The sequence below is a fragment of the Haliaeetus leucocephalus genome, unplaced genomic scaffold, assembly GCF_000737465.1.
Source record: "Haliaeetus leucocephalus isolate CR32 unplaced genomic scaffold, Haliaeetus_leucocephalus-4.0 Scaffold166, whole genome shotgun sequence".
NCBI lineage: Eukaryota > Metazoa > Chordata > Aves > Accipitriformes > Accipitridae > Haliaeetus > Haliaeetus leucocephalus.
In genome coordinates, this window is record NW_010972602.1 from 62,144 (window position 1) to 82,207 (window position 20,064).

The 20,064-nt window shown below is 35.9% G+C and overlaps 1 protein-coding gene across 1 annotated transcript in view; it reads right to left on the reverse strand.

The window, feature by feature from the left end:
• Positions 1 to 556: 556 nt before the first annotated feature.
• Positions 557 to 20,064, reverse strand: part of ZBTB41 (zinc finger and BTB domain containing 41) — a 19,717-nt gene continuing 209 nt past the window's right edge. The window contains exons 2-11 of the mRNA XM_010563399.1: positions 18,155 to 19,390; positions 15,943 to 16,150; positions 15,130 to 15,199; positions 12,573 to 12,720; positions 11,728 to 11,857; positions 9,788 to 9,883; positions 9,160 to 9,266; positions 7,602 to 7,707; positions 6,485 to 6,573; positions 557 to 5,703 (exon numbers count right to left, since the gene is read on the reverse strand). Of these exons, the coding sequence (XP_010561701.1) occupies positions 5,060 to 5,703; positions 6,485 to 6,573; positions 7,602 to 7,707; positions 9,160 to 9,266; positions 9,788 to 9,883; positions 11,728 to 11,857; positions 12,573 to 12,720; positions 15,130 to 15,199; positions 15,943 to 16,150; positions 18,155 to 19,277 (2,721 nt within the window). The 5' untranslated portion in view covers positions 19,278 to 19,390 and the 3' untranslated portion in view covers positions 557 to 5,059. The remainder of the gene's footprint in view (positions 5,704 to 6,484; positions 6,574 to 7,601; positions 7,708 to 9,159; positions 9,267 to 9,787; positions 9,884 to 11,727; positions 11,858 to 12,572; positions 12,721 to 15,129; positions 15,200 to 15,942; positions 16,151 to 18,154; positions 19,391 to 20,064) is intronic.

Sequence of the window (20,064 nt, forward strand, 5' to 3'; positions counted from 1 at the left end):
TTCAAACCCGACGTCCCCGCCAATCGCCGCGCGGGCCCGCCTCGCCCCGCCCCCTCGCCTCTCCACCAATTAGAGCTCAGCGTTTTATTTAAACAGCCCGACCTCGCCGAGGCAGGAGAGATGCGCCACCGCGCGGCGACGGCGGGAGGGAGCGGCCCCGGCCCCGGCCCCCCTCCCCCCCGCCCACCGCGCCTGAGGCTTCCAAGTGCCCGGCGCGCAGCTGGAACTCGGAGCTGGTCTTAGGCTTAGCCTGGGATAGCTGGAGTTATGCTTCAAAATAAAAAAACATAAAAATGGACTTTAGCGAGCTTCCACGATAAAACTCTCTTCCCGTATTAAAAATAAGTAAATTAAAACAATCACGCGAAGCCAAGTATTTTTCTAAATAAATTTAATTTACAAAATATTTTAAAATAAAATGTAGGATGAGACACACACAAATTTGATGAAAAAATTTGCCTCATCTGTTTATCTTTCTTGAGCTTTAAAACGGAAAGACATACAGAATACGGTTTCCATGCTTTTTAAAAAAAAAAAAAAAAAAAAAGGGCAGAAATCAAAACTTAGCACAAGCACCCCTGCAAGAAATCCTGTGAAGCAAGCAATGTTAAGACAAAAGAACTTTACTTTTTGATAACAAACAAAATTACACATAGGACTGAGTACTTCTACATTTACAGTACACTTCCTAACTTTTCCTTACAGCAAAGAATTTCCCCTAAAAAGACAACTTTACTTAGACTTCCATCTAAAATATCAACCTATACAGATCACATTTAAAACACATTATCTCATATACCAGTGACAAAATATTGAGTTTATTTCACCTTATTCTTTCATATAAAAGGACCGACATTTAAACATGATCAAAATGGTTACGGGGGATTCAAAAAATTTTGCCTTTGCTACCTTTAATCCATCAAATCCTTTTAAACCAAAACATTTCCGATAACCCAGGAAAAAGATCTTTATGGGCTTAAGCAAAGTGACCGCCCTGTATTACATTCTGCCAGTGTCATTCTTCAATACATACAATGAAACCACCAAATCACTGTGAGACGATATTGTAGAAAAGGATGACATGTGACAGTAGTCACAAGGACTTACAGAAAAATGCACTCTATTTCCCTTAAGCTTCAGTCATATGGAGAACATGCAATCTGCATCAGTTATGCATGTATGCTCAATACAGAAAAATTTCACATCTTTTTTATTGTTTCCAGGGAAAAAAAACCTATTCATCTACAACAGCCTTCTCAGAATTCTACATTCATGAACTTCTACCCTGAAATTATTTTAAATTTAAAAACTTGAGGGTCCTTTATTCCTTAGCACTCCATAACACATTTCATGTTCGATCAAGCACATTAGGAGGTGATTTCTTTGAAGCATTCTTCAGAGTTCTGGATGCTCTTTCACATTCATTACTAGGGAAATAAGATTAGCTCTTTGATGATACCAAATAAATCTTTTGTCATTGTGTTCTGCCATGATCCATCTTTAAAAATAACTGCCTGAATTATAATCCAGACTAAAGTAGCACTGTATTTTAAGGAAACCAGAGCCTTACAGAAGATGTATCATCACCATTACAATTACTGATGTTCAGCATAAAAAGAACCCATGAGAGCCATACCTCTGTAGGAAAAGTGTCAGTGCTCAAAGAGGAAATTCCAATATAAATAAATAAACTGAACATAAAAGCCACTTAAAGAATTAAGGGCAGTAACCCAGCCAACAACCCGAAATTTGTTTAGCGAAAAATACAGAATTCAATGTTTAAACAGAACAAGTGCAGTAAGTTCTCAGAACCATGTAGCAGTTTAGAATACCAACGTGGACTCCACTCTTCTCCCCAAAGGTCAGCATGTGGAAAAGACCAACTTTTTGCAAAAAAAGATTATTCTTTAGAGATATTTTTAAGAGACCTGCTTCTTCCTTCTTTGGCAACAAACAGTCAACTGAGTCAATGACTGCCAGATAAAACATAGCCTTATTGTAAAAGCGCCCTCCAGATCAACAGGACGTGGACTCTTGGATGAGTACCTATACATATTAAAATGGAGGTACCAGACACCCAAGGAATTTCAACCCACGCAGCTGTGAGGCGCAGATCTCTGTCCTTCAACTCCAGTCCTCTTAAGAGGCACTGTCCTCCATCAAGCAGAGACCAGCTACTTCCACCTACCAAATGAAGTACCAGTCCATGAAAAACTACTTTGCTTATATATGAATTTTCAATAGATGTAAAGCCGTAAGAATTGTAGCTCATGATATTAAAAAAATAAAAACTATGTATCTAGCACATAAGCTTTCCTATTTTCTTTCACTGTCAACTGGCAATGATCCAGCCTGACCAGCAGGTAAAAACACTAACTAGTAGGGTTATCTGCAAAAAAAGAACACCAAAGAACTAGTAGGTCATTTTTTCCAGGAATGACTAGTAATTCTGGTCACCCAAACAGCAAAGATAACACTCGTTTTTCTGAAACAAGTCCTTATATAGTCTGTTTCTTGTTGGGCACCCAAAAACATTAAGCCCTTTGGAAGATATTGACCTTCATGTTTTCTGAATAATCAACTGAACTAGAGAAAAAGCTATTATTCAGATCATATATAAAAGGCACAATCATGAAAGAATTTTAAAAAGGACATTATCAAGTAAATATGCTCCAAATTCCATTTTAGTATTTTCCTAGAGTGCCTTCCAAACAGACTGGATTTTGAAAGAAAAAATTAGTTACCAACTATTTTTAAGCCACTGCTTTGTCAAAATCTCACAATACTTTTTTTTCTACTGTAGGCCAGAAAAGAAATAACAAGGAGTTAGGCTTCTTAGTCTGAGAACTGCACTGACACCATTGATGTCGGGTTATTTTTAACAGTACAATTACAACTGCTGGAAGTCATGTTTCATGTCCACATGCAGTAATGAGTTACATACATGTCGACTTGAAAACTAGACGTAAAACAGCTGTTTTCAAGCCATGGAGTGTAAAGATGACAGAAACAGTTTCATTTTGAAAGGAGATGAAGGTGGAGTTAGAAAGCAGGAAGGGTAGTACTTGATAGTGTCCTTTCAGAAGGTGGCATTCAATGGCCTCATTATTGCTGTATATTTGCTAGCATTCATCTTCTTACCAGATATATTTACAGCATGTCAGTCTGAACATTCCCAGAGCACAGCTCTAAATTTTACTTTAGAGATACAAACATAGAACAGTTAAACATATGTAGTCCTGTTTTAGAAACTGAACTTTTAAAGTTTAGGACTTCTATTGTGCTTCTTTGGCTAAGTCCTATTTAAATATCGATAACACTTAAAATTCTATAATTCTGCCACTATTTAAGAGCTAACAGAAATCTTTGGTGTGTTTAGGTTAAGAATCCATTGGGGTACAAGCTTCAAAATATGAACGTTCAGGCAGCTCTGGCCCCTCTCCTGCAAACTGCTCAACACTTAGTAGATGGGGATTAACAGAATCTAACACCGAAGTATTTCAATAGGATTTAAAATGATCCATGCCACTTAGAGTTTATAGAACTGTGATGATAAAAGAGCCTTTCACCACAGATCACTTGTGCTCAGGTCATTTGACAAATTTAACAGTTACAATAATACACATAGGTCCAGTTTCCCATTTTAAAGTTTCTTTTAAGATAATAATTTAAGGATAGGGAAAACTGAGGAAAATTTTGCCTTAATATGCAATTCTTGTGAGGAATAATGAAGATTACAAAATTACTTCAGATACTTTCTTTGGCATAATATTCACCAAACAAACACAGACTAATTATTTTTAAAGTAGGCTTAAAATAGAAAGCTTGATGAGGTTAAATTATACTAGATTTCATGGTGAATTACACTAGACTTGTATTTCAAAATGGTTCTTTTGGAAAAAAACCTTATGTCTAGTAAAGAAAAAGATAAAAATAATTAAAGACATAAAATACTTTCGAGAGTCTGACTTCGTTTTATAAACACAGTACAAGAAAGTGAGAAACAAAACAATTTCATTAGCAACTCACAAGAGATTTATAATTACTGATTATTTCTTTTTTTTTAAATAGAAGTTGAGTACTGTTCTGGAAATAATAGCCTTTAAATTTCTCCTCTGTCACAGATTACTTGAAAATGGGCATGCTAATGTGGGACCCTGGTATAACTTATGCTCTAACAAGGATAAACCATGCCAATCCATTATGACTGTTCATAGATTAAATTGACCTTGCAAATACTCCCATTTCTTTCAAAGTTAAGAGTGTCGGGCACACTTTAGAAGACAAACAAGACTGAAAAAGCAAGAAAAAAATGCATATTAAAATTATATAGTACTAACTGTAGAAATTAGACAATACCATTGTCTAGATCTTCCCACATAATTCAATATTAGAGATCAAGGAAGAATTAAGAGGCCAAATTTAGGCAGCCTAATTATACTCAGGGGGGTCACCAAACACCCTGTTTAGTGTCTTCATAAAATACCTGAATCACTTTTCAGAAGCATCTAGTTCCTATGTCCATTGGCTAGGTTCCAGAATCCAGCAGACTTTAAAACCCTCCAAAAATGCCTGAGGGTTCATGTAAAATTATATTTTAATTTCTCTGTGAAACATAATTCAAAGTTTGTGTTTTATATCCCTGCCTGCCCTTACAACTTCTAGTTAATTTGATATAGTCCTTGTTCTTTCAGAATGCTTTCTATTACACTTAAAACATTGACTCAGTGAGATGCAGAAAGGCAAACAATTTTTTTAAATTAACAGCCAGATATGTAATTACATTTTTCAGCCACTATCCTTAAAAGGTATTTCAGAGCATAATTTTTAAAAGACCATCTATAAGATTTTTAAAAACTCCTAAAATCACAAGATACACTCTTTCAGTATGCATCAAAATGTGCCTAAATGTTCAAATATTATGTAAACAAACCTGTTTTTCCAAAACTATGCAGAAGACTCATGAGTCCAAATAAAATATAAAATATAAATTTTAATTGCCATATCAGCCTTCTGTTGGCTAATGGCTTAGTATATTAGGTGGAATGTTATGGTCTGATCATGAATGTTCATTGTTTGAAATATTTTGTACAGTAGGAGCTGTATCTAGCCCCAGTAAAGTTCCAAGATATGACTGGTCTCTAGGATCCAACATCTGCTCAGGCCTTACAGGATGAACAATATTTGCAGGTTGTGGAGTAAGAGTGTATTTCTCTAGAAATGATAAATCTGTTGCTCGTTGATAATCTGTCTGCTCGGGTTGTGGAGGAAGAATGCCATGTGACTGAGTAGTATGCTGTACTAGATCAGCTTGCGGATCAGACATCTGAACTGGTACCAGCGTCACAGGCACACATACTTCTGTAGATACATTCTGTAGCAAAGTTTTGGCTTCTGATTGATATGCTTTGGGCTGTTCCACATATTGTTTAGCCTCAGTTTGGTAAACTTTGTCATCAGAGGTGTACTGCACTGGTAAGGAGACTAGCTTTTCCTCTGAAGATGATGTCAATGCCTCTTCTGCGGCCTTTGATCCATGAACATGATCAATATGATACTTCAGCTTGTCTTTTCGTTTAAATGTTGCATTGCAGTGTTGGCAATTAAAAGGTCGGGCATCTGAATGAATAACCATGTGTTTTGTTAACGTCTTCTTAATTCTAAAAGACTGATTACAGATTTGACATTTGTAGGGTTTCTCACCTGTAAAGACAGAGAAGTAAGAATTAGGTATTCTGAGTAACACCATGTCACAAGTAAATATGCAAATACATACATGGATTATGGCATAGAGACCTAGTATAAAACAATTTTACTGAAAACAAAGAGCGTATGTTTAACATCAAATTTAGAATCAAGGGAGCCATTAGAAGGTTGTTTAGAAGTTATATTAGCATACCCTTCTCCTTACACACAATTCTCTCAATACTTGGGATTTCTGTCAGGTACACACAAATATAATCAGAATATAAAACAAATAAAAAAGAACAGTCTTTAAATCATTATGATACTGGTATTAAATGAGCTCAGTGTGTACTTTTATACATTTCAAAAGGACAATGATCTTCCTAAACATAAGGCAGGAAAAACAAAGTCAAATAGATAAGGACATAAACCTTTCCAAAGGGATTTCAAATCCTTGTTTAGATTACCACTTGAAATGTAGTATTCTCTGGACCACAAAAATGATTAGAAGGTCTGGGTAAATTTGGCAAGAACATACACCAGTAAACTAAAGGAAGAGGCATAGAGAGCATACCACAAACCTGTGTTGAGTATTATCAATATTTCAACTGACACATTCAGAGGGTAGTATTCAGGAAAGACCAACATAAGAGAAAGAATAAAAAGTCTTGCAGCTTCCTGCTACTCTTGCCTTGAATGCTCAACAACTATAAGGAATTAAACAATTCCATCAATGTTGATGCATAAAAATACATTCCTATATGTTTTGTGGTTTTGTTGTGGTTTATTTCATTTTTACCTGAATGTGTCCTAAAATGCATTTCCAAACTTGATTTCCCTTTAAAAACTTTCTTACAGACTTCACACTGGTGAAATGTTGCTTTATATCTTTAAAGAAGAAAAGACATTCCATGTTAGATAGTTTTGTTGTTAGTCGGTTTAAAAAAAAAAAAAAAAAAAGTATGTGCACTGTCCTTTCTGAAATCTTTAACTGCAGAATAGCTGAATATCAAAGTTTCCAAATATCCTCACTTATGCTCATATTTCCTGGCATCTGCATACCAATAAGGTCAATTAGATTCTTTTCGATACTCAATCTTATTCTCTGCTGGGAATGGCACTTAGTATTCAAAGAGCAAAAAGCCACTAAAACTTCTTTTCTGACCCCCAAAATATCCTTAAGTAACAGGTTTTGCCCAACATCCACAAGAGGCTTTCATTTCAGCAGCATTATGCCATAAAGTACTAGGAATGGTTTAGGCTACTGGCTACCAAGAAAAAACAAACAGAATAAGCAGACAATATACTAGACTTTCAATACAGACATGTCTATAATGGCTTCTACACAATACTAATGAGTACAAGCAGTTAAAACACACCATTTGAAGAACAATGCAGTTTATTTGAGATCTCTGAAAGGCTTATTTTTGGAACTCAAGAATTTAAAAACCCCATTGCATTTTCAATTTATAGACATAACTCAGGTTTCAAAGTTTTTACCTACTTTCAGAGCCACTAATCTGCTACCAGCCTGTACAATACCTGTGTGGGATAGTTCTCACAGTGCTTAAATGATGTCTAATAATTCAGTCTTAACTAGTCTGCAATGACAGTATTAGAGCAAACCATCAATTTAGAACAACATTGAGACAACTAATTGACAGCTTAAAATTTTACCCTTTTTTATGTTGTTATTTTATTTACTTAATTATGCTACAAAGAAAACATCTTGCTTAAATTGTGAAGGCAATTTTCTGACATTCACTTCAAACCACAATAATGGTATCTCTACTAAGACTAAGGTAACGGGCATGACAAGCACACAGAGTACTAGAATTCTGCACAAACACGCGAGTCCCAACAATATCAGTTACAGTACAGAAGTATTTATGCAGTTGTAAAAAACCCACACTTACTTCTGCCAAACTTTTTCTCCTAGATGAACACTTTTATAATGAACAGTAAGGTGATCTCTACGGCCAAAACATTTCCCACATTCCTCACACTGATGTGCTTTTTCACCTACAAGGGCAAAATTCAATAGATTTTGATTAAATCTTCTGGAGCTTATTAAACGCCTAAGAGCTGTAATTGTAAAACATACAGTAGATCCATGTTCACAAATTCAGCCAATCAAGCTCTTCCATACCTTACTCAGAGGAGGATTCTGTTATCAAAAAACAAAATTCGGGAAGTAGGTTGGTTCTATCAGAGTAAGGATTTTTACCACTTGTTATATATGACTATTACTGACCATCTGTCATTTCTACAAAGAAATTCACATCCAGGACTTAAGAGACACTTCCCCAAATACCCACTGCATGAGAGGTACAAGTGAATGACTAGGAATCTGCTCTCTTCATTATGACCCGAAATGTGGTATCTTCAATAATTCAGGGGCTTTAAAAGAGAAGCTTATTTGAACATACCAATTATTTTCAGCTACTAATTTTTAGAACTTAAAATTACAATCAAAGTATGTATCTTCTTAATTATCCTGATTTACATAGTTACCTTTTTCTTTTATGCTGCTGTTTAAAAGTATCTTGATTCTTTTTAGTCATCTTGAGATCTTCCACAAAGTGGCAGAGTATTTCTTCTCATGTAAGTAGGAGGAGTGTGGACAGTCAAAGAATGTAACTTTCTAGAGGGGGAAAAGCAAATAGAGTAGAAAAGAGGATTTTTTTTTTTTTGTACTTGAGTTTTTAAAGATTTCTTTATTTTATAGCAGACATTATGATTTCAAACACCAAAAAGAAGCTGTCCTTCAAAATAAAGGCTCAGGAAGTTTAGACTCTGATCACTTTTGTATTTTCATGCTGCCTAGAAAGTATTTTACCTCCTAGAAGGCCACATTCCCTTTGGATCCTGTTCTGAGAAAGGAAAAGTCCCTAGTGAATCTTCGCTCTTCCTATACATTTGATAACCTTTCTGCTCTCAGTGCAACAAATTTTTTTTCTTCCTCCAGATCATCCCCATCTGGCTGTTCTCAGGGTTGACTCCCACCAGCTTCCTTCCCTCTTCCCCATAACAGAGATTTCAGAAGCACCTCTTTGATGTTCTTACATTAAAGTGATCAGTGTGCAAACTTTGACAGAGACTGTGACAGCTTCTTCTGTGTTGTGGTAATAATGTTTCACACAATTGCTATTAAAAAAGAAATCTGAACTCATTAAAAAATCCTCCTTTTTCACTTTTGCTTTTTTAATTATTATTTTTAAAGCAATTCACTGTTACATATTTTTGACTGTCCCTCAGCTTTCTATGTTAACATGGAGGAAACACGTGGTTTTTAAACCTTGAAAACATGTAAGATTAAGCCTACTTTAGTAGACCTTAAAAATAGTGAGGGGAACTTTTGTCAAGCCTAAAACATTGCATGTACTGAAAAAAAAAAAAATCCGTAATTAATTTTTTATTTGATCTTATTTCAAAATAGTAATTTCAAAGCCAATTTTCAAAGAAAATGCCTACCCGAGTGTATTTTTTTGTGTTTTGTCAGATGGTCATGCCGAATAAATGTTTTCCCACATTCTTCACATTCATATCTCTTGTCATCATGGTGGACTCTTAGATGAAGTCTGCGTAATCATAGTCATAAATATAACCATAAAATGCAATTTTGTTAACATAATCAGAACTGCTAATTCAATGCAAAATACCAGAAAACACAGTCTTTAATGCTTCACACAAATATCAGGAATTAACTTTCAACTGAGGTATGCTTTAACTGTTCTTAGAAAGCAAGAGAGAACAGAGCTAAACTCTCATATCTGATGTTAATTAGTAGTCCTCTGCTTATTTTCTCTTTGAATAACAAAGATGCAAAAGTTTTAGATGTGCAAGAAAGTCAACTTTGATACAAGATTTGTATGGGATTCTGTCTGTGTTTAAACTACTACTGTATTACAAATTAAATGACTTCTCACGGATTATTAATATATTTTCAGTATCTAAGCATATTTAAAGCATTTACTAATGCTCTCAGAGTTGGAAAAAATCAAAACACAGACATTATGAAGAATTATGTTGATAACATGAATGCATATATATCACCAAATAAGCGAGACAGTTTAGCAGCTTATTTAATAAAAATCTGTACCTGTAAGAGCTTCCATGACGAAAACTCTGCCCACAAATACTGCAAAGATGAGGCTTCTCTCCACTGTGAATTCTCAGATGTTCTTTCAAAGTTGTTCTGTTCAACAAAGGCAGTAAAATTTAATTTTAAGCAATGTCACTGCCAGTTTGAAGTGAAAGAGACTACCATTTTCTCAATTTCTTTAATTCTGATGGATCACAATATATCCAAATAACTGCATCAGTTTATTCAGATACACACACATATACATACATTCAAAGGCAATATGGCAACTTACGATCTACTGAACCAGGTGGGTCCCAAAACAATATAAGCAAAGAAACAAAACATTGTCCCAACATACATTTGGACAACATACATTAAAGAAAACATCAATTTTGACACTCTTCTATGTAATAATTACCTTGTTGCTATATGTATATCTAAGCCAGAGTTTTAAAGTCAGACATGAAGGAAATCTAGATCATGGATGTTAATTTAACTTAACTCAGCAAAGAGCTTATTTAAAAAAATATATATATATTTATATACACATACATATGTATACATATGCAAGTCTACTTTTACTATTGCCTTTCCAATCTAAAAAAAAAAAAAAAGTGCATGCAGGTGAAAATTCCTCTCAAGCAAAGGAATAGGACAGTAAAATTTACTGTATACAAAGCTGGTAAGTGTGTGAACTAAACAAAAGAGAAAATTCTTTGATCTCCTTCCAGTACTCATTATCAATATTATTTTTCAAAGATATGCTTTACAAAAATTTTATCTTTAATGAGAGCAACAAAATGTAAATATTCAACTGCCTTACGTAACATAAATGAAACTTAAAGTGTGTAAACATATTTGACAGAAATTCTTCTTGCAGTTCAAAGTGAGCTTTATAGAATTGAAAGACTATCTGTGCTTTATAGCTTGTTTGTTTACTATTTCATTATTGCATTAGTACATTTTCTTTTAACACATGCACACCCTACTGACCAAACTACTAGAAAATACACACCAGCAACAAAACCCATTAGGGACAAATCTTCCTCTTACAATACTTCCGGGGATCTTTGTCAGTCATTGGAAGAAAAATTAAAAATCAAGAAAACATACTGCAGTACACAAACTCAGATCTTTTAATATTTCCCAAATAGAACATAACTAGAATCTTAGTCACAGTTATTGAGATGAAGCTGTATTCTGTCCAGATTTAAAAAAATTATAAGGCTTATTTTTTCAGAACCTAAATTTAAATCACCATTTGGAAAACATAAAAGATCTCCTTTATAGACCAGTGCAAGATACCAGCACGGAAGCCATGTTAACAACCATTTAAAATTGACATTTTTCTCCCTCATATGTGTAGAACAGACATAGGAGGGGGGGATGAATCTTACTTCTACAGCTTTTCTATGCTCTTTATCTATATACTGGAATTTATAAGCCAACTTTTAGAGCTTTCACTTTTCAAAGTGCTAAATTAACAATTTTTTCCTCCAGAGAAGCAGCAGCAAAAGTTGTACACTATTATTCCATCTTCCAGGAAACCGTGTTTGTAGAAGTCCAATTTCTTCTTAGTCATTCTCACCAGTGTTCCTGATCTTCCTGTCCTCATCAGTATATTTACTAAAGTATCTATGGCAGAAAACTCTTTCCCAAACAAATGCAAGATGTTCTTGCACAACACAGGAACCCTAAGTGAAATGAATTAGAGGGAAGACTTTAATATAGTTCCACCTCATAACTAATTATCTACAGTTGTCACCCTTAATTTTAGAGGTCATCAGAAAATCACATGCTACCGGTGGCTCTGATGCTACTTTTTGATACACTAGCCCTCTGGTGTAGTCTCGTTTATGTTAAAAACTCAAAGCTAAAACCTATTCAGAATCAAACAAAGCACACCAAGTATTTCTCTGTTCTGCTGAAGTTCAAGCAGTCACACAACTCCTTACCGTTCCCTAACGGATTTTCCACAGATGAAACACGTCCATTTTCTCTTTCCTCCATGAGTACATTCTATATGGCGTTTCAGATTTCCTGTATCATTAAACTGGCGGCCACAAATATCACAAGGAAAAGGCCCTACAAGGAGACAGACACACATAGTGTTATTAACTGTCAGTTAAACCAAACAAGATGCACAGACTGGTTACCTGTTAAAAACCTGATCAATTTACAAAGCAACGGTTTTGTCTAACAAATGATTAATGTTTAGTACAGTCAGCATACTTTAATTAGACTTTGTTCACTCTCTGCTTGGATAAGTTATTTCTAATACCTGATATTTTGGCAAGTTTCATGATTGTAAAGCAAAAATTTAGAATTAATAGTCAAAAGTAATTAAGCCGACTTAAGACTGTTCGAAAAAACATATTCCCATCACTATCACCAATCAAGTTTCTACCCAGCAGAAATAATTTGCAGTAATAAAAAAATTCTTTTGAATACCTCAGGTGCAAAGGAAGAGGTCTTTGGAAAACTTCAGGAAGAATCTGACTCCATAGTTGAGAACCAATTTCATGCAAAAAAGTTTTAAAACAAAACTAACCTTAATTCTTCTTCCCCCCAAAAATTTTGCATTTATTTAGGTACAATACAATGCCTCCCAAAGACAGCTGAACAGAAAAGTAAAAAACCAACCAACAAAAAAACCCCAACACCAACTCCCCCACAAAACTGGAGAAGAGAGAACTGGAAAAGGAGGTGGGGTGGAAACCAGACTGATCAGGACATACAATGGTGGAGGAAGGTTTTACTTTAAATCTATTGTTTACATGTCAGAAGGAGGTTTCTATACCGAGATGGAATTTTTCTTGATGCTTCAGTCTTGCAAATCGGGATTTAAAGTGCTCTTCACAGTAGGTACACTTAAAGGGTTTATCCTGAGAGTGAAGGATCATATGCTCTTCTAAATGAGGTCTTCGAGTGAAAGATTTCTTACAAATCTAAAATGATAATACACTTTGTCAAAGATACATCAGGTATAACTAGATTTTTTTCCTATTCATAAACTCTAACGGTTTAGTTCATCTGCTCTATACAGCAATGTAAGACAAAATATGTATTCTTCAAAAGCATAGCCTATCCCAACTTGTAAAGCCTTGCAGTCAACACCCAAAAATCCGTGTTCTACATAAACCTTAGTGGATTGCACTATATAAAATAGGATGCCGATCCATGGCAGCCTAAATTGAACTACTAGCAACTGCATAGTTACATGTACCACCCCCCCACTTCTTTCTACTGACTCCAGCACTTACCAGAGTCTTTTCCTAGGGTGTTTCAACACAGTAACTCAGCAGAAAATAACCCAATGGAAAAAAAGCAAGTAGCTTTGGCTTGGTTTTGGATGCTGAAACAGCTCAGTTGGCCTGTGGTAAAAACTATTGTAGTATAAGCTACTGCAGAACTAGAGTCATACCTGTTCCTTTATTTCCTCTGGGAAATTCTCTGACAGCATGTATTAAAAAGAAAATGCCAATACCAACAAAGAAATATAACTCCAACTATAGAGCTACAGAACTTCTGCAATGTTAAAACTATGTGAGCTTTTCAGTACTGTTTTCAGATTAATCAAAACCTAAATATACAAGAATTACTAGTAGTCATTAAAGTAAGAATGCAGTTCAATTGCAGAATTGAAGCCGCAGCTCAAATTTAAGTATTTAAACTAGGTATTACAATTTAACATCAGGGTCCTATGCTTTAACATAAATCAACATGGTGCTCACCGATTTCACTGTGAAACTCTTGCCATTGTTTATAAAAGCTGAATTTAGTACTACCTACCTCCCATACATTATATCGTGCAATCAGTTTCTCAGAGCACACCTGAATAACACTCTTTTAGCCTCAGGAAATCAGAAGCAACAGCTTTATTTGTTTAAAAACTCATCAACATTAAATATAAGTGTAAGAAAATCCCATACCTGTAAAAAGTATAACAGCTGCCTTGCTTTTCTTTACTATTAATACTCTACTGTTTCTGTGAATTTGCTCGTATTCCTCAAAGATTAAAGTATGGTCACCAAATCCTGGTGTTCATACATGGACTACAGTATAAACCAACAACCTGAAGAAATCCTGCAGGTTACATCTGCTGCACCTCAGCCCTCAGAACATACTAAACAACCTGAAAACAAAGTCACAGCTCCTAAGGGTTCTGTTCATTCTCCAACCGCTATAAAAGCTAAAATTCTACCCCTGCTTTCAATTCAAGTCCATTTTGAATGCACATGAGCAGTACAAGAGCAGCAGCTCACTTTTTATAAATTTCTACTTAACATAAAATTAAAACTTTCAAGAAAAAAACCCAAACAAAACCAAACCATAAAGTGGAGTTTACCAAATTATTCACCTGGTAAGAGTACTTTCCAAATGAACTTCAACAGTGTTGCACTATTGATTCCCACTATTAAAATGTTTCTTATCTAGTAACAAACAGAATCTGTAATACCTTCACAAAATATAACTTAATCTGGAAGATAACACCCTTTGGTTAACCATATAATACCTCCAACCATGGTACCATCACTAGCAGAAGGAACACTACAAATTCCTACAGTTGATATCTCCCAACCTCCTACTATATAAGTGAAAGTTCACAAACAAAGCAAGGTTAGTAATTATGTTACGGCACCTAATATTACAGACTTACAGGGGCATATAGCAGTTTGCATAAACAAAACAGCTGCCCTGAAAAAAAAAAAAAGTAAACAGATTCCCTCTAAAAAAATCGAACAAAACCCCACATTGGAAACCTTAAGACATTATGGAGTGGAATTTCTACAAACTCCTTTTTACGGCAGGTGTAGTTTCACACATATACCTCTCCTGGGGGAAAATCAAGGAAAGGATTCTATGACTTTACAACTAGAGATAAATTTTGTACAAATTTACAACTCTGTTGATGTGCATGTTCAGCTAAATGAGAAAGTGTTTCATATTTAACATATATGTCCCTCACTATTGAGGGAGCCTTCCAAAAATGTATACTTTATGGTCAGTGTTTGATGTGCGTAATTAGTGGGAGAGCAAATACTTTGTTTTTAAAGTATTCATAACACTCAAGTCTAATCATCTGCAAATTGATGTATTTTAACAATGATAATAACTGATCACATTAAAAAATACTGCCTTCAACTGTTTTAGAATTCAATTTGGTATTATCTACCTGGTCACACACAGATAAAGTTCAGTCTTTAAATCAGCACATAAAGAGGAAATTTATACCATCACTTACAAAGCTTACTAAGATTTCACAGAAACACATACCATATTTTCACTTAAGTATTCAAGACACAAAACATAGTATCTACATGAAAAAAACCCAAAAGTACTGAAATATTACTTACATCACATTTCCAACCTTCACTCTTTGTCTTCTTGATAGAAAGAAATTCTTGTACATTCTCTGGATGAAACCTAGGAGAAAGACAGAAGCTGAAAGTAGTTATAACCTTCTAAGATGAGGATTACCTAAATAGTAAACATCCATTTCTAAAATTTATGTGTCATGAAAGTTGATCACCAAAACAGCAGAACAGAATAGTGATAATTAAACAATTCTAAAGGCACAAGTAACTGGAAAGCAGTGTTGACTATAGACTCCTGTAGAATCTCGTATGACAACTGGCAAGACAGAGGACAGTTTCAATTATAATGCTTTATGGATATTTACAAAGAGGAGAAAAGTTGTATGTAAATAATAATACCTTATAATTAGGCCTGTCATAAACAAATTATTTACCTAAAAAAAATTTGCATGGAAATGGCTTATCCACCTATGATCAACAGTATAGCATCAACATCTAAAACCAAAGAAAGTATTTTATTCTTCCTCCATATTAAAAGCAACACAGGTAATTATTAAGACTGTCATGTTCTGACTGACTGTGCTAGCTAATCTGAGCATTCTGAAATTTATAGTAAAAAACCTATGGCAGAACTTCCACAGAACTGCTATTGCTATTTAGTCAGTCCCTATGCACTCCTTATGGCAGGTTAGTTGATACTGCTAATCCCCATGTCTTTTGAAAAGATACTTATTTGAAAAAATTGTTACAGAAATAATGCAGAATATGCAGTGTGCATACATACATCTGTTTTCGCTTTTGAACTAAAAAAACGATTCTTCAGAAACGCAAAACAAATTTGCTTGTACTTGCCTCTTCACGTGCTTTGCTAAAGTCTTTTTGCTTGCATGCAGCTTATTGCAGTAGGGACATTTGTGTTCCTTTTTATGAAAGTCAGTATCACTAGAGTGTTTTTTTCTGTGCACTGTCAGGTTGGACTTCGTTGAATAGCGCTGATGACATATATCACACTCAAAGGGCTTCTCACCTGTGTGTACACGTGTATGGCTCTCATATTTGCCTGTACAACAACAAAAATCTGTTAGCATAAACTGTAACAGGTATCACCTACAATACACACACTTAGGGTCTGTTCTATGTCTCTATCAAAGGTGGTCAAGATCTAAGTACCTTCCACACACATCTAAAGATTTATACTGGTTTACACCACTGAAAACTGCACGGTGATCATATACACATTTGATCCAAGGCTCCTCCATACGCTTCCATCTTAACTATTTTTAAGATAAAAATAAAAGGGCTCTGTATTACTGTTAAATCTGTGCGAGGGTTACAAGTCCCTTCTTGTTCAACCCTACAGCATACTCTATTCTTAAGTACTGAAAGTTACACTACTACTCTTTCATTACACTGACTGTGAAGTACCTTTTCAGAACAGGGAACAGCCTTGCAACAAACTGGTATTTTTAAGGTACTTTCAAATAACAAAACACTGAATGAATGATACAGAGCCTTGCAAGTGATCTTTATTTGGGACTGAAGTTATTACCATAAACAAAAATACTACTTTCTCATTTCTTTCACAGTGCTTGTATTCCCTCTTCTGTTTGCCGGTTTTCTTCTGAGGATAGAATTCGTCCTACACTGAGGATCTACCTACCTCAAGTCAATAGCAGGCTTTGTACTAGACAATTTTTTTTTCTCTGTAGAATATGCATCATACTTCTGGGACTTAGGTAAAGAAAAAAAAAAGTACTATAGCTCATAGATTTAAAATACAAGTCAACTGTCTACTGTAATACAAGCTTATAAAGAAATACTTCATGTATCACTTGTTTTAATGCTATTTCTCATGTATTTTTTGAGCACAAAACTAGAATTATAAGTTATGAAAGTGCAAAGAGAAAAGGACTTCCAATGTGTGTAAAACCAAAATGTACCATTACAACCCTAAATATTCACAAACCATTTATTTCTGCACAGTAGCCTTTCAATATTAATAACAAAGCTCCCAAATTCAGAAAATTTCCTATGTTACTTTAAGATATGGCATTACAAGTACAGTTAAGTCCCATATTTTTAATTTTAAATGGCTTCTACGATATAATTTGTGACCTTGGAAAAATAATTTCACCTCAGCAAGCTAAACACACTGTGTGTGAGGAGGAATTAACACACACATCAGCCCCACCCCATTTTCATAAACTCCTAAAATTTCAAAATTATGAAAGACAAAATGCATCTATTATAAGAACACCAAAAAATGCCTAACACTATGAGGAACTGTTTCCTTCCTAATTCCCATGATTGAGGGAAGTCAATACTTTACATGACCATAATTCAACATTTATTCCAACTGAAGGAACACAAAAATTCTGGAGTAGAGTAGTAATTTACTTTTAATGTAGGAAAGGAGGACAGGAAAGCACTGGATGGGTCAGGACTGAAATTTTTACTCTTCTGATACCCTAAGTAACTATACACCTAGATTTCACTGCAACATAAACAATCCTAACAGAACAGATTACGCTGACAAAGTATTACTTGGTGCTAACTACAGACAAGAAAAATCAAGCTAGAAGTCAGAGTGACTAGGTCCTAAACATGTACACATCATGTAGAATAAAAGAATTTCAGGCTGTTTGACAATGGTTCTGTTTTACTGCAGCAATAATGACAGCTTTGTTACTTAAAATTAATTTGGCAGAAAACACAGTACAGGTCTCAGACTTCATGCAATTTATCGTTTAATATCTTTCCCTCCTTTTTCAAGGCTGCTTTTACATATCATGCTAACAACCAGAATCCAGAGCAGTGAAAGAGAAATAAATTTAGTATTTCCAGATTTTTCAAATAATGCACTCAGTTCATTTACTGAAACTGTTTAGCACCACAGACATAACAACTTAATACCCTTAGAAAAATTTGCACCATACTGGATCAGTGAGACGATCCAGAAATTCTGATCTTCACTCTCCAGCACAGAGAAAAAGCTCAGTTTATTTCCCGTAGAAAGAGCACCACCATATGGTAAAAAGGAGAGATCAACCTAACTTGCTCTTACCTATTCGATCAAATTTTTTGTCACACTTGGGACACTGAAGTAGTTTTTTGCTACTGCTTTGAATGATGACTGGAGCTAAGCCTTCAGGAATATTTCCCACTGCATCAACTGCCTCAGAACCCTCTTCAGTATCATTCTGTTCTTTTTCACTTTGTTCTTCAGACTCTGAATCTTCAGCTGACATTTCCTCTTCCTGTCCCTCTTCATCAGCATTGCATTCACTTTCACTGTCTTCAAATTCACTTCTATCAGATGTTTCCTTGTCAGAACTGACTTTTTCCAAATTGCTGTCAGATGCATCCCCACTTTCATTGTCACTGTTATCAAATTTAGCTGGACATTTACGGTTTCTTGTAGAACGTCTAGTGGAAAAGTTGGCCTTCTCAACCATTTTTAACCCATGTTTTCTATCCAGTGAAAGAGATCTGTGGGCTTTAGCCAAATGATTTTCTAAGGACTTCTTGTAACAGAAACTTCGACCACAAAAAGTGCACTGATGACTATTTAATAGTTTACCTGTCAGTTCATTGAGTGTTTCTACTGGCGTAGGTGCATCAGTTACCACATCAGTCTGTACGTTAGAAACACTTTCATTATTTAGCAACTTCACTGCATCTATGATATCTAAAAATTTTGCTGCTTCCAGCACTAACGGAATTTCATTTTTATATACAAAAAACTCAGAGGTGTAGAGAAACTCAAGCAAATGCTGAAAGACAGAATGAGTTACGTGATCTAATGTGACAACATCGGTGCTTGGATTTTTGCTCAAACAGGCATGAAAATAACTACTCCCAACAGCCACTACAACTTTGTGAGCACTAAATTCTTTTCCTTCTACAATTATAAGTAAATCACAAAATGATGGATGTTTCTGTCTATCGTCATTTAAGTATTTAAGTAGATTTTTGTTATACTGCAATGAGCTTAGGAGCTTTCTTTGTTCTGATGATGGTGAAAGTTCTTGGGAAGATTCAAGCTGATCTGCAGGAGCTATTTGTGCAGGCTTTGAGACGATTTCTTGTGCACAGTCTACTACAAGCATCTGTTCTGAAGTATCTTTCTCATGGCCAAGATGAACCTTTTCGTTTAGATTTGCAGCGAGCCGTCTCCTTTTCTTCATTGCAGAAGTGCAACGTCAAAATCAGGAGCTTCATAGGTGATTGGCAAAAAATTCTTGTGAAGATTTGGCTCTGCTCCAGACCTTGAGAAAATACGTAACTGTAATTTCATAATCTGCAAAAGAATTATGATAAAAATTACTCTCAGCACTTACCCGTAACTTCCTTTTTTATTAATGCTTTCTGTGTTTCGCTTTGTAAGTTTTACCTACCCTGCATACCTTAAGCTTTTCTTAAAGTACTAAATCTCATCACTTTCTATTCCAGACCACAGCATAACACTACTCAGAGCGAGCGAACCGACACTGCCTATTATTAGATCTAAAGAGGCGGCTGGGGCTGCTTTTGCTCGTCTCCTAGACACACATAGACCGTGAAATACTCCGGGATGGGCGTACGCTCTTCTTGCTGTTGTTACTATTACACCGAGGCGCACTCGCTTTCCGTTTAACCCCAGCACGGCAAGCCAACCCTTCTGCTTTTCCCGCCGGGCGCCCGTCCCCTTGGGCCAGCTCGCAGACCCGCCCGGCGTCTGCCCGGGCAGCGGGACTGCCCGGGCCGCCCGGCGTGGCCCGCCTCTCCCCGCTCCTGTCACCGCCAAGTGTCAAGTCCGCGGCCGGGCTCCCCGCCTCCCTCAGGAGGGCCCGCGGACGGTGCCTTTGTCCCTGCGCCAGCAGGTCCGCCGCGGAGCCGAGGGTCGGCCCGAGGCGGGGAGGGGACGGGAGGCCCTACGGCATCGAGCTCGGGGGCAAAAGAGGGCGCCCCGGACCCGCCCCCCCTCACGGGGGC